This window comes from Calonectris borealis, chromosome 22 (genome assembly GCF_964195595.1).
Source record: "Calonectris borealis chromosome 22, bCalBor7.hap1.2, whole genome shotgun sequence".
NCBI classification, from domain to species: domain Eukaryota; kingdom Metazoa; phylum Chordata; class Aves; order Procellariiformes; family Procellariidae; genus Calonectris; species Calonectris borealis.
Genome location: NC_134333.1, coordinates 3,964,638 through 3,991,955, shown reverse-complemented (window position 1 = coordinate 3,991,955; position 27,318 = coordinate 3,964,638). Strand labels below are relative to the sequence as shown.

Genomic DNA, 27,318 nt, shown 5'->3' with positions numbered 1-27,318 from the left:
TCTGTGGTGCTCATGAAGAGAGCAGTGGAGAGTGTCCCTGCCATGGGCAGCACATTCCCCCCTGATGAGTGACACACATGGACACACACACACAGGCTCATGCACACTGGCATGGAATCCTGCACAAATTTGTGCTCCCAGAGCATCTTCACACACGTGGCTGCTTACAAGTCCACACAAGTAAAGAACACACAAGGAAGACAACGAACCATGGACTCTGCTGAGGACCCCTGGGGACTGGGAAGTGTTAGGCAGGGTAGGGTCAATACCTAGGAGCACAAGGCACACACCTGGGGAGGCAACATGAAATGACCATGAGGGTGAGCTGAGGAGGGAGGGAAAGACAAGGGCATGGCACGTCCTCATGCGTGGGAGCCCATGGCATCCAGCTGAGGAATACTGGACCTTCTACCTGAGAACACCACTTCAAACAGCCCCACCAGAGTGACCCAGGCTGACATCACTTGCCTGCTCTGGACCCCTCCAGCTCTTGAGCTGAGTCTTCTGCCTGCACTGCTGCATTCCTGCCCTCCAAATCCTGGGGCCTTTCATGTGAGTGCTCAGAAGAAGTCTTCATTGGAGAATGGGCATGGCACAAACCTGGAAATGAAAAGGCAACAGTGTTGGAAACCAAAGCACAGCCCATATCATTAGCTGCCATGGTTTGCATTCAAGATGAGCTTCTCAGAAAATTGTTACCTCTGCAAAGGGTGCCTCTGCCTCTTTGGCAATGAAGGGCAGGTATAAAAGCCAGCCCAAGTCCGTGCTCTCTCATCCCCTTCTCTTGCTCCCTTCTCCTTGGGAAACAGGTGAGTCTGAAGCCCCTTCTCCTCCTCTTCAAAGCGAGATCTCTCCTTGATGGACATCTCAGCTGATATTGGCTCTGTCCTGTGCTGGGTTTTGCATGTTCTCGTCATGACAGAGGGAAGTGTGGAGAAGGTCTGCTTAGAGAGAGGCTGGGATGTGGCTGGGGGGGCTTTTGGTTTACGAATTAGGACAGAGCCTTCCCCGGCCAGGCTGCTTTTTATTGGGTGATGAAGTCCATGTGGCTCCTAGCATAGCTTTCAGCTCCCCACTCAGTATTTGCCTTGGCTCCTTTGTGATAGTTTAACCAGGCTGTTCTTCACCCAGGCTTGTGCTCTGCTTTGTCCCTGCTTCTCTTCCAGGTGCAGCTCCAGGGCCGAGACATGTCCTGCTCCAACCCATGCCTGCCATGCCGACCCTGCGGCCCGACCCCATTGGCCAACAGCTGCAATGAGCCCTGTGTCAGGCAGTGCCAGAACTCCACTGTCGTCATCCAGCCCTCTCCTGTGGTGGTGACCCTGCCTGGCCCCATCCTCAGTTCCTTCCCGCAGAACACTGTTGTGGGATCCTCCACCTCTGCTGCTGTTGGCAGCATCCTCAGCTGTGATGGAGTGCCCATCACCTCTGGGTGCTGTGACCTCTCTGGCATTTCCAGCCGCTACTATGGCAGAAGGTGCCTCCCCTGCTAAAGATGCTGGGAAAGCCCCAAGAAGACACCTTGAGGAACTCAGAGCACGGTGCTGGGCAGGGGATCAAGATTTTGCATGAGTTTTCAGTACAGCTGAATGGCTTTGCCTTTCTTTCCCTTTGCTTTGTTTGCTTCAGTTCCCCTGGGCAGCAAGGTCCCCCCAGGGCCAGCCTAGGGCGGACGATTTGTCTCCTGTCCCTCTATGGGGCAGGCAGGCTGACATCATGCAAGAACTTCTTCACAGCCAAGGACCGCAGACTCTTGGCTGCCCCCAGGGCTCCCTGCACTGCTGTCCTCCACTTGGAGTGACTTTGTTTCCCTCTTTTGTCTCATTAAAGTTCTGCTACATTCAAGCCTGGCCTCCATGTGCTCCTTCCCTCTGCGGACGCTCCCCAAGCTGCCAAAGGAGAAAGGTGTTGCTCTGGGGTGGAAAGGGGTGAGGGCACAAGGAGACCCTTCTCCATTGGGAGAGGAATGGGAGGTTGGGACCCCCTGCAGAGGCTCCTCTTTTGGGCACCATCCCTTGGAGCTGAGGAAGTCATCCCTGGCTGTTCTGCTGCCAGGGACCATCAGGCCTTGCCTTGCTGTGTCTCTGCCCACAAATGGCCAGAGAGACAGGAGGCCCTGAGGGGTCAGCAGCCCCATGAGCTCATGAGGAAGGGCGTTCCTTTTTGCTATGGGCAGGAGCCTCAGAAAAAAGTCACTCATGCTGCTGAATGTGTTGAGGCTGGAGATTGGAGCTAAACATGTGGGAGCTGAGGGCAGTCAGCACAGAAATGGAGGCAGTGAAACAGTGTCTTTCTGAGGGAGATCAAATTGCTCTATTACAGAGCATGCAGGAGAACGTGAAGATCAGCAAGGATGCTCTTGGGTGCACTTCCCAAGAGAGCTGCAGCAGTCTCAGAGATTTTGTGCTCAGGAATTGGCTGCCATTCTGTGGGGAGAGGGGGGTTTTCTGTGTAAATGTCATCCCTTCTGATCAGTGGTAACATCTCTTAGCAGCTACTACAGTCTTATATCCCATTTCCTGCATGACAATTCAGATGTCTTGGCAAAAGTGTACAAGTGGAAGAATGGAAATCCCCACACCTATGTCCTCCATCAAGAGGGAATTATGGCTCATGAAACGTATCTCAGAATGACCAAAGGCCAAAAGCTTTATAAGGGCGTTTCCCTTGCATGTCTGAAATCTCGTTTCCCTCGTCATACTCTTCATAACCATCATCAAGAGCAGCACAGTTGGACTGCCTAACTCTCCCACACTAAACCTTGTAAGAAGCAGAAGGTACCTCAGGTCCTTCGCAATGATGATACCATCTGCAGGTGTCCTTGTAGAAGAGGGGGGATGGCATTTCTTCTGACAGACGAGCAAGCCCTTTGGCCAAAGCACTGCCAGGGCACTGCTACTGGCTCTTGGCATGACCTCTAGGTTGGCAGCACAACTGAGGAGGTCTTGGCAAGGTAGGAAAAAGGCACAGGATCCATCCAGGCAGCTCCCTCTTCCTACAGGTAATTACACCACCTGCACCTGCATGGAAAACACAAGGAGAAAAAAGGCCAGCACATCAATTCAAACTGGGTAAAAAATAAAAAGAATGCATGAACATTCACAGGGTAGCCAAACCATTTTTTCAGCTGCTCTGTAAACTAATGTCGCTTCTGCATTTCTTTGCCTTTTGAAGAGAGGGTGTTTACCTTCAAGTGACTCTGGAGACAGTTCACTACTACATCACTTCTGATGTCCCAGCCCCAGTGTCTGTAGCCTAAGTGGAGTCTGGCTTGTCCCAGAAACACCCTTCTGCTGCCACATGGTGTGTCACCGTGGCAGCGGTCCCTTTGCAAGGGCAGGGGCTGGTCCCAGACCCTTGAGGAGACCGCTAAGGTCAGGCAGGAGCTTCTTTCATATCTAAGCAAAAGCATGTACTTAATTTGCCTCAAGGGGTACAATAAAAATTCCCCAACACCACACATATTTGTGTGTGTGCATGCCTGTGAGTGCGCATACCTCTGCGTGCATATGGGTGTTCCTGTGTGTGCACCCATGAGGGTATGGCAAAGGTCTTGCTAAAGTCAAGGTACACCACAGCCAGTGCCCTCCCCTTCCCCACAGTGCCAGTCACCTCCTCACAGAAAGCAATGCGGTTGGTGAGGAATCATTTGCCCTCAGTAAACTCATGTGAGATGCTCTCAATCTCCTTCCTGCCTTTCATGAGTTTTGAAAAGTCTTCCGAGAGTATTTGCCCCATCTTCTTTCCAGGGACTGAGTAGGGACTGTCCAGTCAGCTCCTTGAACACCCTTGAATGCATCCCAAGTGGTCCCGTGAAGTTGTGTATGTCCAAATGGTAGGAAGAGCTCCTTAGTTCTTTCTTCCACTACTGTGAGTGCTGCTTCATTCCCATGGAGTCTGCAGGGAGGCGCAGGGATGTGGTAGGCCTGAGGAGAAGCCATATCACTAAAAACTGAGGAGAAATAGGCATCGAGTACATCAGCCTTTTCCCTGTCATTTGTCACCAAGTCCTCTTCCTCACCGAGCAATGAGACCACATCTACTTAGCCTTCCTTTTGCTGCCAATAGGCTCCGAGGTACCTTTCCTCATTCCCTCCCTTCCAAGGTTCCACTCCAGCTGTGCTCTGGCTTTTCCTGACTCACCTTTCCGCACATTGCAGAGGACCATCCTTGTGCTCTGAGGAGGCTCTCCTTGAAGGTTCTCCAGCTCTCCTGGGAACCTCTGCACTCTAGGGCAGTTTCCCATGGCATCCTGCCAAGCAGGTAGGTCCCTGACAAAACAACGATGTGCTCTTCTGAAGTTGGGGGCAGTAGTCATCCTGTTTGTCTTGGTCAGTCCTCTGAGGATCTTAAGGTCCACAGTCTCATGGTCACTGCAGGTAAGGCTGCCCTTGAACTTTACATCATCCAAGAGTTCTTCCTCATTTGTGAGTAGCAGATCTAACCGAGCCTCTCTCCCAGTCTGTGCATGGATTGCCCGCATCAAAAATTTGTCTTCCATATGCCCCAGCCATGTCCTGGTTTGCTTGTGCCCAGCCATTTTCCTCCTGCAGCGGATACTGAGGTGGTAAAAGTACCCATGGGTATCAGGGCCTGTGAGGCTTTCCCCAACCGCCTGAAGAAGACGTCATCTGCCTCCTCCTCTAGAGCAGGAGGTGTGTAGCAGGCATGTAACTCCACCACCACCTGTGCCACAGGGGAAGTGAGAGAGTCTCCCCTGGCGTGCTGCCCCCCATGCATACCGCTTCTACCCCTTGTGCTCTCCCTTCTCTTCAGTCTCTGGGAGACCTCCCCCTCCATACCTACTTTAAACTCCTCCTTCCCCGTTTAGCAGGTGTTGGCAAAAACACTCTTGCCTCACCTTGCCAAACACATTCCACTCCTGAGCAGTAGTCCTCACTCTTCCAAGAGGGTCCCCTGGGGACAGAAGCCAAAGCTGCTGCGTGCTGCCGCACCCCACTCCTGCCATGCACGCTGCCCAAATGATCTCGCAAGGGAGAGGGTTTCTCTTCTGACTTCTGTGCCATGCTTTGCATCTCAGTAAATATAGCTAAGTAAGGGGATTTGAATGAAATGGATCAAGATCCCTTCATGGGATATGTCCTTCCAGCCGTGTGGGACCAACTCAGATGCCAAAGACATCCTCGTGTAGAGACTCTTTCAGCCCAAGCTCACTGCCCTGGAGGCAAGGACCTCACAGAGCCGTCTTTGTTCCCAGCATAATTCATAGAATCATAGAATGGTTTGGGTTGGAAGGGACCTTGAAAGACCATCTAGTTCAATCCCCCTGCCATGGACAGGGACATCTCTCGCTCGATCAGGTTGCTCGAAGCCCCATCTAACCTGACCTTGAACTCTTCCAGTGGTGGGGCATCTGCAACATCTCTGGCCAACCTCTTCCAGTGTCTCACCACCCTCATTGTAAAAAATTCCTTCCTTATGTCCAACCAAAGTCTACACTCTTTCAGTTTAAAGCCATTGCCCCTTGTCCTGCCACTACAGGCCATGATAAAACACATTTCTCTCTCTTTCTTAAAATGCCCCTTTAGATACTGGAAGACCGCAAGAAGGTCCCCCCAGAGCCTTCTCCCCTCCAGGCTGAACAACCTCACTTCTCAGCCTTTCTTCATAGGAGAGGTGTTCCAATGCTCTGACCATTTTCATGGCCCTCCTCTGGACCCTACACCTCTAACAGACTCTACAGACTCTTCCCACACTCAGTGAAGAGACATTAGCTCACAGACGGGACTTACCCCATCCCAAAGCAGACGTGCACGGTAAATGGGACAAATCATCTTTCTGGACACACTGATCCAGCAATTGACCAGTCGTGGCCTCTGAACTCCCCAGCTAGCATAAGCTCACAGCAGGGCCTGCATACCTAGTAACATGTGCATGGCTTGCTTCATCATGTGATCTGAAGTGAACCCAGAGGCTGTCCCACCAGAGCCTACAAGCACCTCCGTCCCAAGGCTAAAGCCCATATCCCTGTCCACGGTACTCAGGGTCAGAGAGAGAGCAGGGTGGATGGGTGGATGGGCTCAAGCGGGGCACCTTACTCTCACCAGCTACATCTCCCGCTCTCACCGAGCGCACATGAGTCTTCCCTCAGCCACGCTGAACCCTTGGACACAGGACTTGCAGAAGATGACTCCGTGAAGTCCATCACCTGTGCGGTGGCCCTGCACAGTGTAGACACCTTCTGTTTGGATGCCTTGAGTCTTCTCAATTAACTCTAGATGACTAGAAGTCTAAATTTGTGTGTGTATGTGTGTCGTTTAAGCCACCTGTTTAGTTTATCTCGAGTGTCCTTTCCTGGACTCCTCCAGCATGTGAGATGAGTCCTCTGCCCACACTGACATGTTTTGCAACCGGAAATGCTTGGGCCTCTCATCCTGTCACACAAAAGATGCCTCCACTGGGGAATGTGCCTGGCATAAAGCAGGAAATGAAAAGGCAGCGATTCAGGAAACCAAAACACAGCCCATAGCATTAGCTGGGATGTTTTGCATTCACGATGAGCTTGTCAGAAAATAAGCACCTCTCCAAGGGATGCCTCTGGCAGCCTGGGGCAGTAGAGGTCCATGATAAAAGCCAGCCCAACTCCTCACTCGCTCATCCACTTCTCTTGCCTCCTTCTCCGAGGGAACCAGGTGAGTCTGAAGCCCCTTGTCCTTCTCTGCTTTCTCGAAAAGGAGGTCTCACTTCAGTGGACCTCTCAGCTGACACCAGGTTTCTTCTATGCCAGATCATGGGGCTGCTTGTTAGGAGAGAGGGAAGCGGGAAGGAGGTTAGGCATGGAGGGAGGCTGGGGCTGTACTGAGGTGGCTTCTGGACTCAGGGACTAATCAGTAACTGAATAGGAGATGGTGGCTCTTTTTAGAGCCTGGCAGGACGAGCCCAAGAAGCCCTCGTACATCTCTGCACAGCCTCCACCTCCTAGCCCTGCATGTTCTTTGGCTCCCTCATGGTGTGGTGACAGGCTGCTCCTCATGCATCCCCATGTTTTGCTTCCTCCCTGCCCCCTCCCAGGTGCACCTCAGGCCCCGCGACATGTCCTGCTACAACCAGTGCCAGCCGTGCCTGCCCTGCCAGCCCTGCGGCCCAACCCCGCTGGCCAACAGCTGCAATGAGCCCTGTTTCAGGCAGTGCCAGAACTCCACCGTCGTCATCGAGCCCTCTCCTGTGGTGGTGACCCTGCCCGGCCCCATCCTCAGCTCCTACCCACAGAACACCATTGTGGGATCCTCCACCTCTGCTGCTGTTGGCAGCATCCTCAGCTGTGATGGAGTGCCCATCAACTCTGGGTGCTGTGACCTCTCCTGCATTACCAGCCGCTACTGTGGCAGCAGATGCCCCCCCTGCTAAAGATGCTGGCAATGGCCTCGGATAAGGACACCTAGGAACTCAGAACGTGCTGCTGGATGGAGAATCAAACTTTGTGCTGCTGTTTTAAGAGCAGCTGACCATCTCTGGCTTGCCCTGCAAGGGCAAGACTGGAAGGGGCCAGCCTGGGCTCTCGGAAAACACAGCCAATGTCTACCTTTCCTGTCTTCCACTCACCCTTTTTCTCTCTTTTCTTTGTTGTCTTGTGCTCCCATCAAACCTGCTGGGAGGACCCAGGAAACCAGCCTGGAGTGATCTGCTTGCCCTTTGCCGGGCAGGTCGACAGATGCCCTGTGGGAACTCAGCCACAGGAAAAGGGGAACAGATTCTTGGCTGCTCCTGCTCCTCCCCACCCTTGGAGTGACCTCATTTCCCTCTTGAAATTCATTAAAAAATTTGCTGCAACCCTGCCTGTGTCCCTTAGGTGGTCTTTCCATCTGTATCCTGACTGCTGATGAAGATAACCATTGCTTTGGAGGGGAATGAGGTGGGGGCACAGGGGAACCATTCATCACTCCTAGAGGTATTGGAGGGTGGGACACACTGCAGCGAGTCCTCTTTCAGGCACTGCCTCTTGAAGCTGAGGAAGACAACCCTAGTCATGTCACAGCCAATGGCCATCGGTCCTTGCCTTGCTGCGTCTCTGCTCAGAAATACCCCCTTGGCCCTGCAGCACATCATGTGAAGAGGAATCCTGACAGCTGCTGTCCTCAGGAGAGGAACTGTGGGCGTGTGGGAGGTCCCGGGGAGGTCAGCAGTCCCACAGGCTCTTGGGGAAGAGTGCTCCTCTTGCTCTGGCTGGAGGTGTACTGGGCAAGGAGACTCAGAAAAAGACATTGCCAAAGGATGGCTGGAATTGGGAATGGGTAAATAGCCTTGGGGATGGCCCACAGTCCCTCCTCCACCTGTCCCTCCCCTCCATCACCCGATCTAGGGGCCATGGCCAGCACGATTGCCAATGGGCTGCAAGGACAGCTTCCCCATGCAGCCCTATCACCCTTCAGCACAGCATCTGCCGTGGCCCACCTGTTTCCATTTCCAACCTGATGGCTGAGGTGTTGACAAGTTAGTATTGGTATCAGCTACAGCAGGCCACACGCTGGAGTCCCCTGTCACCCCCTGGAGTGAAGGCAGGCCCAGGACAGTGACTGGTGCCCAAACATGCAACACTGCTCTGTGCTGCCTTTCTTCCTCAAGCACAGCTTTCCTGAGGCCCAGGAACCCTACAGCCCCACAAGTGCCACAACACAGCTCTGGTTTAGAAAAGTGCTGTGTGAGAGGAGATACGCCCAGCTCCTCGGAGACATGGCACTGACAGTGGGGTTTGATTCTGCACTCAGCAGGATCCGTGAGCTGTCCCTGAATGGCACAGGGCATGCAGCAGCCCAACCATAGGGCACATGTTGGAGTGCCTTCCCCCAGGCACCAAGCTCCTTCAGCACTCCCAGAGCCCTGGGGCTGAAGTGGCCCTTGTGCTCTGTGCACCACCGCTGCTCCCCACACACAGGCCGGGTCCTTCCCACATCTGCAGAGTCTGGGACCCTGTGGTGTGGGGGTTTGCCCTCACACAGACTCCACACACCGCCAGCACCACAGCACCAGGATGGAGGACAGAGGGATTCCTGCATGGCGTGAGGATGGGAGTGCACGTCTCCTCAGCCCAGGTTCTGTGGGAATCAGTGCTGAGTCAGGAGGCAACACAGGGACAATGACCATCAGGACCAAGGCCACCTAGACCCAATGCAACCATGGGTCCCAGCTCTGGCTTGGCCCCTGGCAAAGGGTCTCGATGCTGATGCGTTTTGTAAAATATGAAGATGGTGCTTTCCCCATGACCACAGCTGCTCAAAATATCTTTCAGAAGACCCAGACCAGCATCTCTTGTAGCAATTTTCATAAATGGGCTGAAGTCCTCAGGAGTCTGCAGCGGCTTTTCTGCCTCTGACTTCTTTTCTCCTGGAAAAGCAGGAGTTATTTTCCCCCTTTTCTGATCGCTCTGCTTCTCATGGGATGAGCACTTTTGAAGAGCAGCCGTACACCCCTTTGCTTGCTTGCAGGCCACCAAACCTGCTTCCTGGAGAATGTCCCTCGTTTCAGCATCCAAAGAGTAGACTGTATCAGCCCTCATGTTTTCCCTCAGTGGGTAATGGCAGCACCCATAGCTGCTCCAGCTGACTTGCAGGCAGAAAGAGAAGACAGGTAAGGGTGACATTGCAGTGGGTGTCTGCTACAGGTCACCTGACCAGACAGAACCAGCGGATGAGGCCCTCTACAGGCAGATAGGAGCAGCCACACATTCACAGGCCCTGGTCCTCCTGGGGAACTTCAACCACCACAATATCTGCTGGAGGGACAACACAGCAGGCCATAAGCAAGCCAGGAGGTTCCTGCAGTGCATGGATGACAACTTCATCACCCAAGTGATAGAGGATCCAATGAGGACAAGGGTTCTTCTGGACCTCATATGCACCAAGAAGGGAGGTCTCGTTGGGGCTGTGAAGATCAAAGGCAGCCTGGCTGCAGTGACCATGAAATGGTGGAGTTCCGGAGGGGAGTAAGGCAGGTAAATAGCAAGCTTACCACCCTGGATTTCAGGAGAGCAGACTTTGTTCTCTTTAAAAGGCTGCTTGGGAGAGTCCCTGGCATATGGCGCTGGAGGCAAGAGGGGCCCAAGAAACTTGGCAAATATCCAGGGACCACCTCCTCCAAGCTCAAAAGCAAACCATCCCAATGAGGAGGAAGTCAGGCAAGCATGCCTGGAGGCCAGCGTGGATGGACAAGGAGCTCCTGGCAAAACCAAAAGACAAGAAGGAAGCATACAGGAGGTGGAAGCAAGAACAGATAAACTGGGAGGAATAGAGAGATGCTGTCCAAGCATGCAGGGATGAGGTTAGGAAGCCAAAGCCCACATGGAACTGACTCTGGCGAGGGATGTCAATGGCCACAAGAAGGGAATCTGTAAGGACACAGGTGACAAAAGGAAGGCCAGGGGAAATGTGGTCCCACAGCTGAATGAGTGGGCCTTCTCTGATGCCACACAGCCTGACAACACAGGACTTGCAAAAGGCTGAGGTGTGAATGCCTTCTTTGCCTCAATCTCTATGAGCATGATCAATCTTTAGGAATCCTAGGTCCTTGAAACCAGGGAGGAAATCTAGAGCAAGGGAGATGTTCTCTTGCCAGGAGAAGATCAGGTAGGCAATACTTAAGCAAACTGGAGACCTCTCTCAAAATTTTTAAACATCTTGTAGGCCATGGTAACTCAGATGTTTTGCAAGGAAAAGTCTTCCCTCGATTGTCTGTGTGCCATGCCAAGAAGTGATTTTTCTTTTCAAGCATCATGCTGTCCACCCCATAACATCCCAGTGGTAGAGGAGGGCCCACATAAATTTGATTTTGAGCAGCGCTGAAATAATGAAGGAACTCACCTTTGCAGCCCTCGATATCCAAAGTCTGGGGAAGTCTGCTTACAACCCTGGGTAAAAGATTAAAAGTCTACGAAAGCCAGCAGTGCATCCCCCCCGCACCCTACAAGTGATCATTGGAGTGACCCTGTTGGGAGGGAGAGAAAGAGAAAGACATGGCACGTCCGCACGCAAGGAAGCCCTTGGGTAACCAGCCAAGGATTGCAGGGCCCCTTCCTGTCCACGCGGCCGCAGGCAACCCCACCAGTGTGCCCCAGGCCCACATCCCTTGGCTGCGCTACACCCATGCAGCACTTGAGCTGAGTCTTCTGCAGGCACTGACACATTCCTGCCCCATAAATCCTGGAGCCTCTCAAACCCAGCACTCAGAGGTTCTCCATGAGGGAATGAGTATGGCATAAGGCAGGAAATGAAAAGGCGGCACCAGGGAAAACAACCACGCAGCCCATGTCAATAGCTGGGATGTTTTCCATTCATCATGGGAACCTTAGAAAATTACCGCTTCCACAGAAGCTACGTCTGGGCCTGGGGCAGGTCAGGGCCACCATAAAAGCCAGCCCAACTCCTCGCTGTCTCATCCACTTCTCTCGCCTCCTTCTCCTTGGGAACCAGGTGAGTCTGATGCCTTTTCCCCACAACCTTTTTCTGTTCATGAGATGCGTGCTCCTCCATCCTATGCTGGGTCATGGTGTTGCTCTTCTGACTCAGAGAGTGTCCAGAACTTGGCGGAGAGGGCGCTTCTTTTAGGAGATAGTCAGCAGCCTCTTTGGGCCTGGCAACACTTTGCAGTACTGTGTCAGGATGAGGCCAAGAAACCCTTTGGCCTCACTGCCCAGTTTCTACCTCCTGGCTCAGCAGGTGCCTTTGAAACACTCATGGCAGGCTGACCGACTTGTGGTGGGATGGTCCTTACCTGTGCCTGTGTTCTGATTCTTCCTGACCCTCTCTCCCAGGTGCACCTCCAGATCCTTACAGAATGTCCTGCTACGACCAATGCCTGCCGTGCCGGCCCTGCGGCCCAACCCCGCTGGCCAACAGCTGCAATGAGCCCTGTGTCAGGCAGTGCCAGAACTCCACCGTCGTCATCGAGCCCTCCCCCGTGGTGGTGACCCTGCCTGGCCCCATCCTCAGTTCCTACCCGCAGAACACCGTTGTGGGATCCTCCACCTCCGCTGCTGTTGGCAGCATCCTCAGCTGTGATGGAGTGCCCATCACCTCTGGGTGCTGTGACCTCTCTGGCATTTCCAGCCACTACTATGGCAGAAGGTGTCCCCCCTGCTAAAGCCACTGGTGACAGCCCGGACAAGGATCCCCAGGAAACCAACAGCTGATGCCAGACTGAGGACAGAGCTCCCGGCCATCCATTTCAGAGAGCCTGAGATTCCAGTGCTGCCCTTCTAAAGGAGGGCAGCTGGGGCTCTCTGAAAACATGGCCAAAGTCTGACTTCCTTCCCTTCCACTCTCTCCCATCTCTTTCTTGTCTTCTATTCTTCTGGGCCATAAGAACCCCAGAGCCAACCTGAGGTATCTGCTGGCCCCTCTCCCTCTGTGCGGCAGGCAGATGGATGGCCTGTGGGATCTCCAGTGTGCGTGTTGGGCACAGACTTTCTGCAGCCTGTGGTGCTCTCCCTGCTCTGGCCGCTTCCTCTGCAAGTGAACTCGTTGCCTTCTTCAGAGTCATTAAATTTTTCTGCATCCCAGCCTCTGCCTCCACATAATCCTTTTCTTGGTGGACATTGTCTCGTGTTGTGGAGGATGAAATGTGTTGGCTTTGGTAGTTTGGGGTGAAGGTGAGGACACAAGTGGACTTTTCATCATTCCCAGAGGAATGGGAAGATGGGACAGAGGGCAATGAGTCCCTTCCAGGCACTGTCTCTTGGAGGTGAGGAAGACACACTCAGCTCCTCCAAACCAGTGCTGTTCAGGCCCTACATTCCAGCATCTCTGCTCAGATATGGCCTCTTGGCCTCAGAGCCTGTCCTGCAGATGGGGAGGTTGTCCACTGCTATCCCCTAGAGAGGAGCCTAGGGAGCCACTGAGAGCTCAGCAACTCACAAGCTTGTGCTGAAGGAAGTTCCTCTTGCTTTGGATTCTGATTCTTCCTGACCCTCTCTCCCAGGTGCACCTCCAGCCCCTTACAGAATGTCCTGCTACGACCAATGCCTACCGTGCCTGCCCTGTGGCCCAACACCGCTGGCCAACAGCTGCAATGAGCCCTGTGTCAGGCAGTGCCAGAATTCCACTGTTCTCGAGCCCAACAGCCCTCTGCTGTCATTAAATGCACCAGGCATGGCTGGCGCCTGATTTTACCTTCTTGGCACTGGGCTTTCAAGGACTTGCCTAAAGCTGTCAGGGGCACAGAGGCAGAGACCTGGCCGGTGGCCTCCTGGTTCTCAGAGTGTGGGGAGAGGCTGTGCTTCCTCATGTGCATATGCATCTGCCTGGGCCTGTGGGCATGTTTGTGCCTGTGTGTTGACATTTGCATGTTCATTTGCAAACTCACCTGTGACAGTGAGTGTCTGTGATCGTGTGTGTGAACAAGTGCATTTCTGTGTGTGTCTGTGCATGTGTTTGTGTACACGCACATTTTTGCTGGTGAGAAAGTAAGTGTGTGTGGTGTCAGTGTGCACATGTGCGGGCGCCCAACGAGCGGCACGAAGCGTTGAGATGACGACAGATCTGACCAGAGCATGTTAAGGCAAATTTGTTATAAGCATTCATCATATTGGTTTAATAGTCACTGGTCACAATGTTGATTTATTGGCTCTCAAAGTTGTCGGGCTGGCTCTCAACGTTGTGTTCTGTAATACCTTACGTGTAGTATATGTTCCCTGTTGTGCTGTTTATCACCGCTTGGAGCTGGGTCACGGTTATCATTTTGCGGCACTGTGTAATACTGTTTTATGATATTTTCCCATGTTGGGCAACCTCCCGGGGCTATGGGCCGCAGAGGCTGTGAGGCCTAAGCAGACCCAATGCTGGTGCCGGTACCGACGCCAATGCTGGTGCTGGTCGGTCGGGGGAACTGCCTGGGGCCTGGGGCTGGGCAGGGCATGATGGGGAGGTGGGGTGCTGGGGAGGGTGGGGCTATCCCCCCGCCCCTGACACACACGCCCGGCCCTGCCCGAAGTCGTTCGTGCCCTGCCGCAGCCCCAGCTCCTCTCCCCGTGTCTCCCACGGTGCAGTAATACACTGCTGCATCCCCGCGCCGGGGTCGGGCGAGCCACAGGGCGCTGGATCGGCGGTCTGCCGCCACCAACAGCCGCCCCGGCGGCTCCTGCAGCTCCTTGGACCCTTTAAAACTGCTCATGAGGAGTTCGGGACCCCGGCCTGGGAGATGACGGTACCAGAGGATGAAGTCATAAGACTGTATGTTGGGATGTGAGCAGTTGATGGTGATACCGGGCCCTCGGTGGTCTCTGCCAATGGCTCCTGCTGCACTTGGGCTCTGCCCGCAGCCACTACCGAGAAAGGAGAAGGAAACGACAAAGATCACCGAAGGACACCCAGTTCTGATTTTATCAGAGAAATGGTTAGGAAGAGCGGCAGTGAGACAGAGCTGGATGGGAACGGATGAGTAGATGTGCCCATGACCAGCTGCCAGCCCCCCGCCAGATGTGCCAGATGTGCCAGATGTGCCCCCCGCCAGTCCCGGCTCTCTGCTCCGGCCGCGGCGCCTCCTCTCCGGCGCCTCCTCTCCTCTCCGCCGCCGCCAGCTCTGCCCCGGGGCTGAGCCCTGCGCCGGCGCCGCTCAGGTCTCGCCCGGGCTGAGAGGGCTCAGTGGCTCTGCAGGGGCACAAGTTGCTCTCCCAGGGAATGGGCTCTCCCCTCCTCCAGCAAGGACTCCCCAGCAAGAATAAGGCTGCACAGCGCCGGGGGCAGCCCGGGGCAGCAGCAGGGCCCTGGCCCAGATGGACCAGCTTCCCAGAGCTGTCTCTGAGCTCAGGGGCTGGAAAGAGCAGCCACTGGTATCCTGCTGTGGCAGTGAGGAGGGTGAGAGCCTCCCTTCAGCTGCCCCTCTGCAGTCCCAGCACAACGCCTAGAAGTTGTGTTGAGGCAAAGGCGGTGTGAGGACACATGTGCCCATGGGTGTGCAGGGGTCAGGGAGGGCAGGAATAAGGTGGGAATTACACAGTCAGAATATAGGTGAGAAGGGACCTCCAGAGGTCATCTAGATCAACCCCCTGCTCACAACACATCCCAGTAGACCAGGTTGCTCAAGATCCATTTCAGTCCATTCTTGAACACCTCCCAGGATGGACATTGCACGACATCCCTGGGAATCTCGTTCCAGTTCTTAGTTCTTTTAGCCTGTTGCTTAATCGGATTTCTCCATGTCCCAGTTGCTTGTCCTTTGCCTCTGCTCGTATTGTTGAGCACTTCCAGTGTCTTGTTCCATCTTCTCTGCCTCCTCTGATTAAGTAGTTGTAGAAAGCAAGAAGGTCTTCCCTGAGACATCTCTTCTCCAAGATGGGCAGGCCCAGTTCTCTCAGCTTCTCCTCACTTGCCATGTTTGACAGTGCCCTAACCCCCTTGGTGGCCATTGTTGGACTTGCTTCAGTATGTCTTCAACCTGAAAACCCCAATGTGGAAGCAGTACTCCAGATGTGGTCTCACAAGGACGAGAGGGGCAGGGACACCTTCCTGCACCTGCTGGCAACACTTTGGCTGTCACAGCTCAGGATGCGGTTGGTCTTCTTTGCCAAAAGGGCACGCTGCTCTCTTAGGTTCAGCTAAGGATCTCCTAAAACCACACAGCCTTTTCTGTGGATCTGCTTCCTAGACAGTGACTCCCCAACATGTGTGACTGCATGGTCTGTTTTCTAGCCCAGACGCAAACCTTGCCCTTGCTCTTTTTGACCTTCATGAGGTTCGACTCAGCCTATTTCTTCATGGTCACAACTCTTAGAGCCTGGTAGTCCAGGCAATTATTTCAGCCTGGACTACCAGGCTTATCAGCCTCCTAATGAACCCATTCATCCTCAGGAAGTACAGGAGAGGGTGTCAAAGGTCCTTTTAAACGCCAGGTACACACTTCCCCGCCCTTCCCTTCTCCACAGTGCCCGTTACCTCCTGAGAAAGCAATGAGGTTGGCCTTTGGCTATACTGGAGCCTCAGCTCAGCAGCAGCTCCATGGAGAGGGGAATTAGCCCTGGCTGAGCTCTCCCAACAGAGCTCCCTGGCACTGATGTCACCTAAGGTCCCTAAGGGAAGGGGGGAAACCCTTGGGTCCACTGCCTGCAAGTAGGACCTGAGCTCAGGCTGACAGACATTCAGGAGGGAAGATGCACAGCCCACGTCAGAAAGAGGGTCTATAGTGGACACCCCTGTTGGACAGCAGCTGGCTTTGGGGGATGCGGTCTTGAATCCAATGTCCTTTCCCTCCCAGGGGCAGTTGCTGGGTAGTCGAACTGAGATTCCAATGTGGGGCATGAAGGTCCTTGTGGGCTCAAGTCCAAAGCAGTCATCAGTTCTCTGGCTTTCCTGTGCAAGCCATTGAGTCTGTTCTTCCACTCCCAGCACAGTGATGTCAGGCTTCATGTTCCTTTCATTCAGTACCTGTTTGATCCAAGGTCTCAGTCCCTGCCTCACACACCACCAGGTCAATGAGCTGCACAAGTACATTTGACAGTGGCTTGGATACAGGGGGGGCCTGTGTCCCAGACACCCAGACAACCCCAACACTGCATTGGAAGCAGATCCACTCAGGGAAGGCCAGCAGATGGTCGGCATCATTCCTCAACCTTTCTCCTTGCCCATAAAGCAAAGCCCACCCTTTTCAACTCTCTAGTGCTGCTCTCCAGGGCAGCTGTGTATTGGCCTGGAGAGGCAAGGAGGGGGGACTGCCAGCCATGCTGAGACACTTCCAATATCGTTACACTGAATTAAACTAAAGATCCAAACTGGAGTGAAACCATCCTTGTTGGGGCCTGAAATAGGCAGCGGCAGTGCGTGAGCTCTGCAGGGGCAGGAAAAGGTGGGCTCAGGAGACCGGGGTTGCATTTCAGGGCCTCTTCCCTGGACAGATCTGTAGCAGGCTGGTGCCATCACCATTTGGCTGCACTCAGGCTCCTTCTGACCCTGGGAAACTGCTGCTCTGTGGTGCTCATGGAAAGAGCAGTGGAGAGTGTCCCTGCCATGGGCAGCACATTCCCCCCTCATGAGTGACACACAAGGACACACACACACAGGCTCATGCACACTGGCATGGAATCCTGCACAAATTTGTGCTCCCAGAGCATCCTCACACACGTGGCTGCTTACAAGTCCACACAAGTAAAGAACACACAAGGAAGACAACGAACCATGCACTCTGCTGAGGACCCCTGGGGACTGGGCAGTGTTAGGCAGGGTAGGGTCAATACCTAGGAGCACAAGGCACACACCTGGGGAGGCAACAAGAAATGACCATGGGGGTAAGATGAGGAGGGAGGGAAAGACAAGGGCATGGCACGTCCTCATGCGTGGGAGCCCATGGCATCCAGCTGAGGAATACTGGACCTTCTTCCTGAGAACACCACTTCAAACAGCCCCACCAGAATGACCCAGGCTGACATCACTTGCCTGCTCTGGACCCCTCCAGCTCTTGAGCTGAGTCTTCTGCCTGCACTGCTGCATTCCTGCCCTCCAAATCCTGGGGCCTTTCATGTGAGTGCTCAGAAGAAGACTTCATTGGAGAATGGGCATGGCACAAACCTGGAAATGAAAAGGCAACAGTGTTGGAAACCAAAGCACAGCCCATATCATTAGCTGCCATGGTTTGCATTCAAGATGAGCTTCTCAGAAAATTGTTACCTCTGCAAAGGGTGCCTCTGCCTCTTTGGCAATGAAGGGCAGGTATAAAAGCCAGCCCAAGTCCGTGCTCTCTCATCCCCTTCTCTTGCTCCCTTCTCCTTGGGAAACAGGTGAGTCTGAAGCCCCTTCTCCTCCTCTTCAAAGCGAGATCTCTCCTTGATGGACATCTCAGCTGATATTGGCTCTGTCCTGTGCTGGGTTTTGCATGTTCTCGTCATGACAGAGGGAAGTGTGGAGAAGGTCTGCTTAGAGAGAGGCTGGGATGTGGCTGGGGGGGCTTTTGGTTTACGAATTAGGACAGAGCCTTCCCCGGCCAGGCTGCTTTTTATTGGGTGATGAAGTCCATGTGGCTCCTAGCATAGCTTTCAGCTCCCCACTCAGTATTAGCCTTGGTTCCTTTGTGATAGTTTAACCAGGCTGTTCTTCACCCATGCTTGTGCTCTGCTTTGTCGCTGCTTCTCTCCCACGTGCAGCTCCAGGGCCGAGACATGTCCTGCTCCAATCCATGCCTGCCATGCCGACCCTGCGGCCCGACCCCATTGGCCAACAGCTGCAATGAGCCCTGTGTCAGGCAGTGCCAGAACTCCACTGTCATCATCCAGCCCTCTCCTGTGGTGGTGACCCTGCCTGGCCCCATCCTCAGTTCCTTCCCGCAGAACACTGTTGTGGGATCCTCCACCTCTGCTGCTGTTGGCAGCATCCTCAGCTGTGATGGAGTGCCCATCACCTCTGGGTGCTGTGACCTCTCTGGCATTTCCAGCCGCTACTATGGCAGAAGGTGCCTCCCCTGCTAAAGATGCTGGGAAAGCCCCAAGAAGACACCTTGAGGAACTCAGAGCACGGTGCTGGGCAGGGGATCAAGATTTTGCATGAGTTTTCAGTACAGCTGAATGGCTTTGCCTTTCTTTCCCTTTGCTTTGTTTGCTTCAGTTCTCCTGGGCAGCAAGGTCCCCCCAGGGCCAGCCTAGGGGGGACGATTTGGCTCCTGTCCCTCTATGGGGCAGGCAGGCTGACATCATGCAAGAACTTCTTCACAGCCAAGGACCGCAGACTCTTGGCTGCCCCCAGGGCTCCCTGCACTGCTGTCCTCCACTTGGAGTGACTTTGTTTCCCTCTTTTGTCTCATTAAAGTTCTGCTGCATTCAAGCCTGGCCTCCATGTGCTCCTTCCCTCTGCGGACGCTCCCCAAGCTGCCAAAGGAGAAAGGTGTTGCTCTGGGGTGGAAAGGGGTGAGGGCACAAGGAGACCCTTCTCCATTGGGAGAGGAATGGGAGGTTGGGACTCCCTGCAGATGCTCCTTTTTTGGGCACCATCCCTTGGAGCTGAGGAAGTCATCCCTGGCTGTTCTGCTGCCAGGGACCATCAGGCCTTGCCTTGCTGTGTCTCTGCCCACAAATGGCCAGAGAGACAGGAGGCCCTGAGGGGTCAGTAGCCCCATGAGCTCACGAGGAAGGGCGTTCCTTTTTGCTATGGGCAGGAGCCTCAGAAAAAATTCGGCCATGCTGCTGAATGCGTTGAGGCTGGAGATTGGAGCTAATCATGTGGGAGCTGAGGGCAGTCAGCACAGAAATGGAGGCAGTGAAACAGTGTCTTTCTGAGGGAGATCAAATTGCTCTGTTACAGAGCATGCAGGAGAACCTGAAGATCAGCAAGGATGCTCTTGGGTGCACTTCCCAAGAGAGCTGCAGGCAGGCTCAGAGGGATTTTGTGCTCAGGAATTGGCTGCCATTCTGCGGGGAGAGGGGGGTTTTCTGTGTAAATGTCATCCCTTCTGATCAGTGGTAACGTCTCTTGGCAGCTACTACAGTCTTATATCCCATTTCCTGCATGACAATTCAGATGTCTTGACAAAAGTGTACAAGTGGAAGAATGGAAATCCCCACACCTATGTCCTCCATCAAGAGGGAATTATGGCTCATGAAACGTATCTCAGAATGACCAAAGGCCAAAAGCTTTATAAGGGCGTTTCCCTTGCATGTCTGAAATCTCGTTTCCCTCGTCATACTCTTCATAACCATCATCAAGAGCAGCACAGTTGGACTTCCTAACTCTCCCACACTAAACCTTGTAAGAAGCAGAAGGTACCTCAGGTCCTTCGCAATGATGATACCATCTGCAGGTGTCCTTGTAGAAGAGGGGGGATGGCATTTCTTCTGACAGACGAGCAAGCCCTTTGGCCAAAGCACTGCCAGGGCACTGCTACTGGCTCTTGGCATGACCTCTACGTTGGCAGCACAACTGAGGAGGTCTTGGCAAGGACGGAAAAAGGCACAGGATCCATCCAGGCAGCTCCCTCTTCCTACAGGCAATTACACCACCTGCACCTGCATGGAAAACACAAGAAGAAAAAAGGCCAGCACATCAATTCAAACTGGGGAAAAAATAAAAAGAATGCATGAACATTCACAGGGTAGCCAAACCATTTTTTCAGCTGCTCTGTAAGCTAATGTCCCTTCTACATTTCTTTGCCTTTTGAAGAGACGGTGTTTACCTTCAAGTGACTCTGGAGACAGTTCACTACTACATCACTTCTGATGTCCCAGCCCCAGTGTCTGTAGCCTAAGTGGAGTCTGGCTTGTCCCAGAAACACCCTTCTGCTGCCACATGGTGTGTCACCGTGGCAGCGGTCTCTTTGCAAGGGCAGGGGCTGGGTCCCAGACCCTTGAGGAGACCACTAAGGTCAGGCAGGAGCTTCTTTCATATCTAAGCAAAAGCATGTACTTAATTTGCCTCAAGGGGTACAATAAAAATTCCCCAACACCACACATATTTGTGTGTGTGCATGCCTCTGTGTGTGCATACCTCTGCGTGCATATGGGTGTTGCTATGAGTGCAGCCATGAGGGCATGGCAAAGGTCTTGCTAAAGTGTAGGTAGACCACAGCCAGTGCCCTCCCCTTCCCCACAGTGCCACTCACCTCCTCACAGAAAGCGATGATGTTGGTGAGGAATCATTTGCCCTCAGTAAACTCATGTGAGATGCACTCAATCTCCTTCCTGCCTTTCATGAGTTTCAAAAAGTCTTCCGAGAGTATTTGCCCCTTCCAGGGACTGAGTAGGGACTGTCCAGTCAGCTCCTTGAACACCCTTGAATGCATCCCAAGTGGTCCCGTGAAGTTATGTATGTCCAAATGGTAGGAAGAGCTCCTTAGTTCTTTCTTCCACTACTGTGAGTGCTGCTTCATTCCCATGGAGTCTGCGGGGAGGCGCAGGGATGTGGTAGGCCTGAGGAGAAGCCATATCACTAAAAACTGAGGAGAAATAGGCATCGAGTACATCAGCCTTTTCCCTGTCATTTGTCACCAGGTCCTCTTCCTCACCGAGCAATGAGACCACATCTACTTAGCCTTCCTTTTGCTGCCAATAGACTCAGAGGTACCTTTCCTCATTCCCTCCCTTCCAAGGTTCCACTCCAGCTGTGCTCTGGCTTTTCCTGACTCACCTTTCCACACATTGCAGAGGACCATCCTTGTGCTCTGAGGAGGCTCTCCTTGAAGGTTCTCCAGCTCTCCTGGGAACCTCTGAACTCTAGGGCAGTTTCCCATGGCATCCTGACAAGCAGGTAGGTCCCTGACAAGACTACGATGTGCTCTTCTGAAGTCGGAGGCAGTAGTCATCCTGTTTGTCTTGCTCAGTCCTCTGAGGATCTTAAGGTCCACAGTCTCATGGTCACTGCAGGCAAGGCTGCCCTTGAACTTTACATCATCCAAGAGTTCTTCCTCATTTGTGAGTAGCAGGTCTAACCGAGCCTCTCTCCTAGTCTGTGCATGGATTGCCCGCATCAAAAATTTGTCTTCCATATGCCCCAGCCATGTCCTGGTTTGCTTGTGCCCAGCCATTTTCCTCCTGCAGCGGATACTGAGGTGGTAAAAGTCACCCATGGGTACCAGGGCCTGTGAGGCTTTCCCCAATCGCCTGAAGAAGACATCATCTGCCCCCTCTTCTTGAGCAGGAGGTGTGTAGCAGGCATGTAACTCCACCACCACCTGTGCCACAGGGGAAGTGAGAGAGTCTCCCCTGGCGTGCTGCCCCCCATGCATACCGCTTCTACCCCTTGTGCTCTCCCTTCTCTTCAGTCTCTGGGAGACCTCCCCCTCCATACCTACTTTAAACTCCTCCTTCCCTGTTTAGCAGCTTTTGGCAAAAACACTCTTGCCTCACCTTGCCAAACACATTCCACTCCTGAGCAGTAGTCCTCACTCTTCCAAGAGGGTCCCCTGGGGACAGAAGCCAAAGCTGCTGCGTGCTGCCGCACCCCACTCCTGCCATGCACGCTGCCCAAATGATCTCGCAAGGGAGAGGGTTTCTCTTCTGACTTCTGTGCCATGCTTTGCATCTCAGTAAATATAGCTAAGTAAGGGGATTTGAATGAAATGGATCAAGATCCCTTCATGGGATATGTCCTTCCAGCCGTGTGGGACCAACTCAGATGCCAAAGACATCCTCGTGTAGAGACTCTTTCAGCCCAAGCTCACTGCCCTGGAGGCAAGGACCTCACAGAGCCGTCTTTGTTCCCAGCATAATTCATAGAATCATAGAATGGTTTGGGTTGGAAGGGACCTTGAAAGACCATCTAGTTCAATCCCCCTGCCATGGACAGGGACATCTCTCACTTGATCAGGTTGCTCGAAGCCCCATCTAACCTGACCTTGAACTCTTCCAATGGTGGGGCATCTGCAACATCTCTGGCCAACCTCTTCCAGTGTCTCACCACCCTCATTGTAAAAAATTCCTTCCTTATGTCCAACCAAAGTCTACACTCTTTCAGTTTAAAGCCATTGCCCCTTGTCCTGCCACTACAGGCCATGATAAAACACATTTCTCTCTCTTTCTTAAAATGCCCCTTTAGATACTGGAAGGCCGCAAGAAGGTCCCCCCAGAGCCTTCTCCCCTCCAGGCTGAACAACCTCACTTCTCTTAGCCTTTCTTCATAGGAGAGGTGTTCCAATGCTCTGACCATTTTCATGGACCTCCTCTGGACCCTACACCTCTAACAGACTCTACAGACTCTTCCCACACTCAGTGAAGAGACATCAGCTCACAGACAGGACTTACCCCATCCCAAAGCAGACGTGCACGGTAAATGGGACAAATCATCTTTCTGCACTCACTGATCCAGCAATTGACCAGTCGTGGCCTCTGAACTCCCCAGCTAGCATAAGCTCACAGCAGGGCCTGCATACCTAGTAACATGTGCATGGCTTGCTTCATCATGTGATCTGAAGTGAACCCAGAGGCTGTCCCACCAGAGCCTACAAGCACCTCCGTCCCAAGGCTAAAGCCCATATCCCTGTCCACGGTACTCAGGGACAGAGAGAGAGCAGGGAAAGGGCTTTTGTGTGGGTGAAAGGGCTCAAGCGGGGCACGTTACTCTCACCAGCTACATCTCCCGCTCTCACCGAGCGCACATGAGTCTTCCCTCAGCCACGCTGAACCCTTGGACACAGGACTTGCAGAAGATGACTCCGTGAAGTCCATCACCTGTGCGGTGGCCCTGCACAGTGTAGACACCTTCTGTTTGGATGCCTTGAGTCTTCTCAATTAACTCTAGATGACTAGAAGTCTAAATTTGTGTGTGTATGTGTGTCGTTTAAGCCACCTGTTTAGTTTATCTCGAGTGTCCTTTCCTGGACTCCTCCAGCATGTGAGATGAGTCCTCTGCCCACACTGACATGTTTTGCAACCGGAAATGCTTGGGCCTCTCATCCTGTCACACAAAAGATGCCTCCACTGGGGAATGTGCCTGGCATAAAGCAGGAAATGAAAAGGCAGCGATTCAGGAAACCAAAACACAGCCCATAGCATTAGCTGGGATGTTTTGCATTCACGATGAGCTTGTCAGAAAATAAGCACCTCTCCAAGGGATGCCTCTGGCAGCCTGGGGCAGTAGAGGTCCATGATAAAAGCCAGCCCAACTCCTCACTCGCTCATCCACTTCTCTTGCCTCCTTCTCCGAGGGAACCAGGTGAGTCTGAAGCCCCTTGTCCTTCTCTGCTTTCTCGAAAAGGAGGTCTCACTTCAGTGGACCTCTCAGCTGACACCAGGTTTCTTCTATGCCAGATCATGGGGCTGCTTGTTAGGAGAGAGGGAAGCGGGAAGGAGGTTAGGCATGGAGGGAGGCTGGGGCTGTACTGAGGTGGCTTCTGGACTCAGGGACTAATCAGTAACTGAATAGGAGATGGTGGCTCTTTTTAGAGCCTGGCAGGACGAGCCCAAGAAGCCCTCGTACATCTCTGCACAGCCTCCACCTCCTAGCCCTGCATGTTCTTTGGCTCCCTCATGGTGTGGTGACAGGCTGCTCCTCATGCATCCCCATGTTTTGCTTCCTCCCTGCCCCCTCCCAGGTGCACCTCAGGCCCCGCGACATGTCCTGCTACAACCAGTGCCAGCCGTGCCTGCCCTGCCAGCCCTGCGGCCCAACCCCGCTGGCCAACAGCTGCAATGAGCCCTGTTTCAGGCAGTGCCAGAACTCCACCGTCGTCATCGAGCCCTCTCCTGTGGTGGTGACCCTGCCCGGCCCCATCCTCAGCTCCTACCCACAGAACACCATTGTGGGATCCTCCACCTCTGCTGCTGTTGGCAGCATCCTCAGCTGTGATGGAGTGCCCATCAACTCTGGGTGCTGTGACCTCTCCTGCATTACCAGCCGCTACTGTGGCAGCAGATGCCCCCCCTGCTAAAGATGCTGGCAATGGCCTCGGATAAGGACACCTAGGAACTCAGAACGTGCTGCTGGATGGAGAATCAAACTTTGTGCTGCTGTTTTAAGAGCAGCTGACCATCTCTGGCTTGCCCTGCAAGGGCAAGACTGGAAGGGGCCAGCCTGGGCTCTCGGAAAACACAGCCAATGTCTACCTTTCCTGTCTTCCACTCACCCTTTTTCTCTCTTTTCTTTGTTGTCTTGTGCTCCCATCAAACCTGCTGGGAGGACCCAGGAAACCAGCCTGGAGTGATCTGCTTGCCCTTTGCCGGGCAGGTCGACAGATGCCCTGTGGGAACTCAGCCACAGGAAAAGGGGAACAGATTCTTGGCTGCTCCTGCTCCTCCCCACCCTTGGAGTGACCTCATTTCCCTCTTGAAATTCATTAAAAAATTTGCTGCAACCCTGCCTGTGTCCCTTAGGTGGTCTTTCCATCTGTATCCTGACTGCTGATGAAGATAACCATTGCTTTGGAGGGGAATGAGGTGGGGGCACAGGGGAACCCTTCATCACTCCTAGAGGTATTGGAGGGTGGGACACACTGCAGCGAGTCCTCTTTCAGGCACTGCCTCTTGAAGCTGAGGAAGACAACCCTAGTCATGTCACAGCCAATGGCCATCGGTCCTTGCCTTGCTGCGTCTCTGCTCAGAAATACCCCCTTGGCCCTGCAGCACATCATGTGAAGAGGAATCCTGACAGCTGCTGTCCTCAGGAGAGGAACTGTGGGCGTGTGGGAGGTCCCGGGGAGGTCAGCAGTCCCACAGGCTCTTGGGGAAGAGTGCTCCTCTTGCTCTGGCTGGAGGTATACTGGACAAGGAGACTCAGAAAAAGACATTGCCAAAGGATGGCTGGAATTGGGAATGGGTAAATAGCCTTGGGGATGGCCCACAGTCCCTCCTCCACCTGTCCCTCCCCTCCATCACCCGATCTAGGGGCCATGGCCAGCACGATTGCCAATGGGCTGCAAGGACAGCTTCCCCATGCAGCCCTATCACCCTTCAGCACAGCATCTGCCGTGGCCCACCTGTTTCCATTTCCAACCTGATGGCTGAGGTGTTGACAAGTTAGTATTGGTATCAGCTACAGCAGGCCACACGCTGGAGTCCCCTGTCACCCCCTGGAGTGAAGGCAGGCCCAGGACAGTGACTGGTGCCCAAACATGCAACACTGCTCTGTGCTGCCTTTCTTCCTCAAGCACAGCTTTCCTGAGGCCCAGGAACCCTACAGCCCCACAAGTGCCACAACACAGCTCTGGTTTAGAAAAGTGCTGTGTGAGAGGAGATACGCCCAGCTCCTCGGAGACATGGCACTGACAGTGGGGTTTGATTCTGCACTCAGCAGGATCCGTGAGCTGTCCCTGAATGGCACAGGGCATGCAGCAGCCCAACCATAGGGCACATGTTGGAGTGCCTTCCCCCAGGCACCAAGCTCCTTCAGCACTCCCAGAGCCCTGGGGCTGAAGTGGCCCTTGTGCTCTGTGCACCACCGCTGCTCCCCACACACAGGCCGGGTCCTTCCCACATCTGCAGAGTCTGGGACCCTGTGGTGTGGGGGTTTGCCCTCACACAGACTCCACACACCGCCAGCACCACAGCACCAGGATGGAGGACAGAGGGATTCCTGCATGGCGTGAGGATGGGAGTGCACGTCTCCTCAGCCCAGGTTCTGTGGGAATCAGTGCTGAGTCAGGAGGCAACACAGGGACAATGACCATCAGGACCAAGGCCACCTAGACCCAATGCAACCATGGGTCCCAGCTCTGGCTTGGCCCCTGGCAAAGGGTCTCGATGCTGATGCGTTTTGTAAAATATGAAGATGGTGCTTTCCCCATGACCACAGCTGCTCAAAATATCTTTCAGAAGACCCAGACCAGCATCTCTTGTAGCAATTTTCATAAATGGGCTGAAGTCCTCAGGAGTCTGCAGCGGCTTTTCTGCCTCTGACTTCTTTTCTCCTGGAAAAGCAGGAGTTATTTTCCCCCTTTTCTGATCGCTCTGCTTCTCATGGGATGAGCACTTTTGAAGAGCAGCCGTACACCCCTTTGCTTGCTTGCAGGCCACCAAACCTGCTTCCTGGAGAATGTCCCTCGTTTCAGCATCCAAAGAGTAGACTGTATCAGCCCTCATGTTTTCCCTCAGTGGGTAATGGCAGCACCCATAGCTGCTCCAGCTGACTTGCAGGCAGAAAGAGAAGACAGGTAAGGGTGACATTGCAGTGGGTGTCTGCTACAGGTCACCTGACCAGACAGAACCAGCGGATGAGGCCCTCTACAGGCAGATAGGAGCAGCCACACATTCACAGGCCCTGGTCCTCCTGGGGAACTTCAACCACCACAATATCTGCTGGAGGGACAACACAGCAGGCCATAAGCAAGCCAGGAGGTTCCTGCAGTGCATGGATGACAACTTCATCACCCAAGTGATAGAGGATCCAATGAGGACAAGGGTTCTTCTGGACCTCATATGCACCAAGAAGGGAGGTCTCGTTGGGGCTGTGAAGATCAAAGGCAGCCTGGCTGCAGTGACCATGAAATGGTGGAGTTCCGGAGGGGAGTAAGGCAGGTAAATAGCAAGCTTACCACCCTGGATTTCAGGAGAGCAGACTTTGTTCTCTTTAAAAGGCTGCTTGGGAGAGTCCCTGGCATATGGCGCTGGAGGCAAGAGGGGCCCAAGAAACTTGGCAAATATCCAGGGACCACCTCCTCCAAGCTCAAAAGCAAACCATCCCAATGAGGAGGAAGTCAGGCAAGCATGCCTGGAGGCCAGCGTGGATGGACAAGGAGCTCCTGGCAAAACCAAAAGACAAGAAGGAAGCATACAGGAGGTGGAAGCAAGAACAGATAAACTGGGAGGAATAGAGAGATGCTGTCCAAGCATGCAGGGATGAGGTTAGGAAGCCAAAGCCCACATGGAACTGACTCTGGCGAGGGATGTCAATGGCAACAAGAAGGGAATCTGTAAGGACACAGGTGACAAAAGGAAGGCCAGGGGAAATGTGGTCCCACAGCTGAATG

At 53.7% G+C, this 27,318-nt stretch overlaps 3 protein-coding genes across 3 annotated transcripts; all 3 read left to right on the top strand.

Moving 5' to 3' along the window:
• Positions 1 to 6,440: 6,440 nt before the first annotated feature.
• On the top strand, positions 6,441 to 7,791 carry LOC142091719 (feather keratin Cos1-1/Cos1-3/Cos2-1-like). The gene is made up of 2 exons (XM_075171099.1): positions 6,441 to 6,653; positions 7,033 to 7,791. The coding sequence occupies exons 1-2, from the start codon at positions 6,585 to 6,587 to the stop codon at positions 7,366 to 7,368; spliced, it is 405 nt and encodes a 134-aa protein (XP_075027200.1). The 5' UTR covers positions 6,441 to 6,584; the 3' UTR covers positions 7,369 to 7,791.
• A 3,996-nt stretch (positions 7,792 to 11,787) lies between these two features.
• Positions 11,788 to 12,156, top strand: LOC142091714 (feather keratin Cos2-3-like). The gene has a single exon (XM_075171093.1). It carries the CDS (start codon positions 11,788 to 11,790, stop codon positions 12,091 to 12,093), a length of 306 nt encoding a protein of 101 aa, XP_075027194.1. The 3' UTR covers positions 12,094 to 12,156.
• Positions 12,157 to 23,358: 11,202 nt separating this feature from the next.
• On the top strand, positions 23,359 to 24,708 carry LOC142091713 (feather keratin Cos1-1/Cos1-3/Cos2-1-like). The gene is made up of 2 exons (XM_075171092.1): positions 23,359 to 23,570; positions 23,950 to 24,708. The coding sequence occupies exons 1-2, from the start codon at positions 23,502 to 23,504 to the stop codon at positions 24,283 to 24,285; spliced, it is 405 nt and encodes a 134-aa protein (XP_075027193.1). The 5' UTR covers positions 23,359 to 23,501; the 3' UTR covers positions 24,286 to 24,708.
• Positions 24,709 to 27,318: the final 2,610 nt, after the last annotated feature.

Coding starts and splice junctions, on each gene's coding strand:
- LOC142091719 (XM_075171099.1), top strand. CDS start 6,585: ATGATAAAAGCCAGCCCAACTCCTCACTCGCTCATCCACTTCTCTTGC. Junction 6,654..7,032: donor TCCTTCTCCGAGGGAACCAG/GTGAGTCTGAAG, acceptor GCCCCCTCCCAG/GTGCACCTCAGGCCCCGCGA.
- LOC142091714 (XM_075171093.1), top strand. CDS start 11,788: ATGTCCTGCTACGACCAATGCCTGCCGTGCCGGCCCTGCGGCCCAACC.
- LOC142091713 (XM_075171092.1), top strand. CDS start 23,502: ATGATAAAAGCCAGCCCAACTCCTCACTCGCTCATCCACTTCTCTTGC. Junction 23,571..23,949: donor TCCTTCTCCGAGGGAACCAG/GTGAGTCTGAAG, acceptor GCCCCCTCCCAG/GTGCACCTCAGGCCCCGCGA.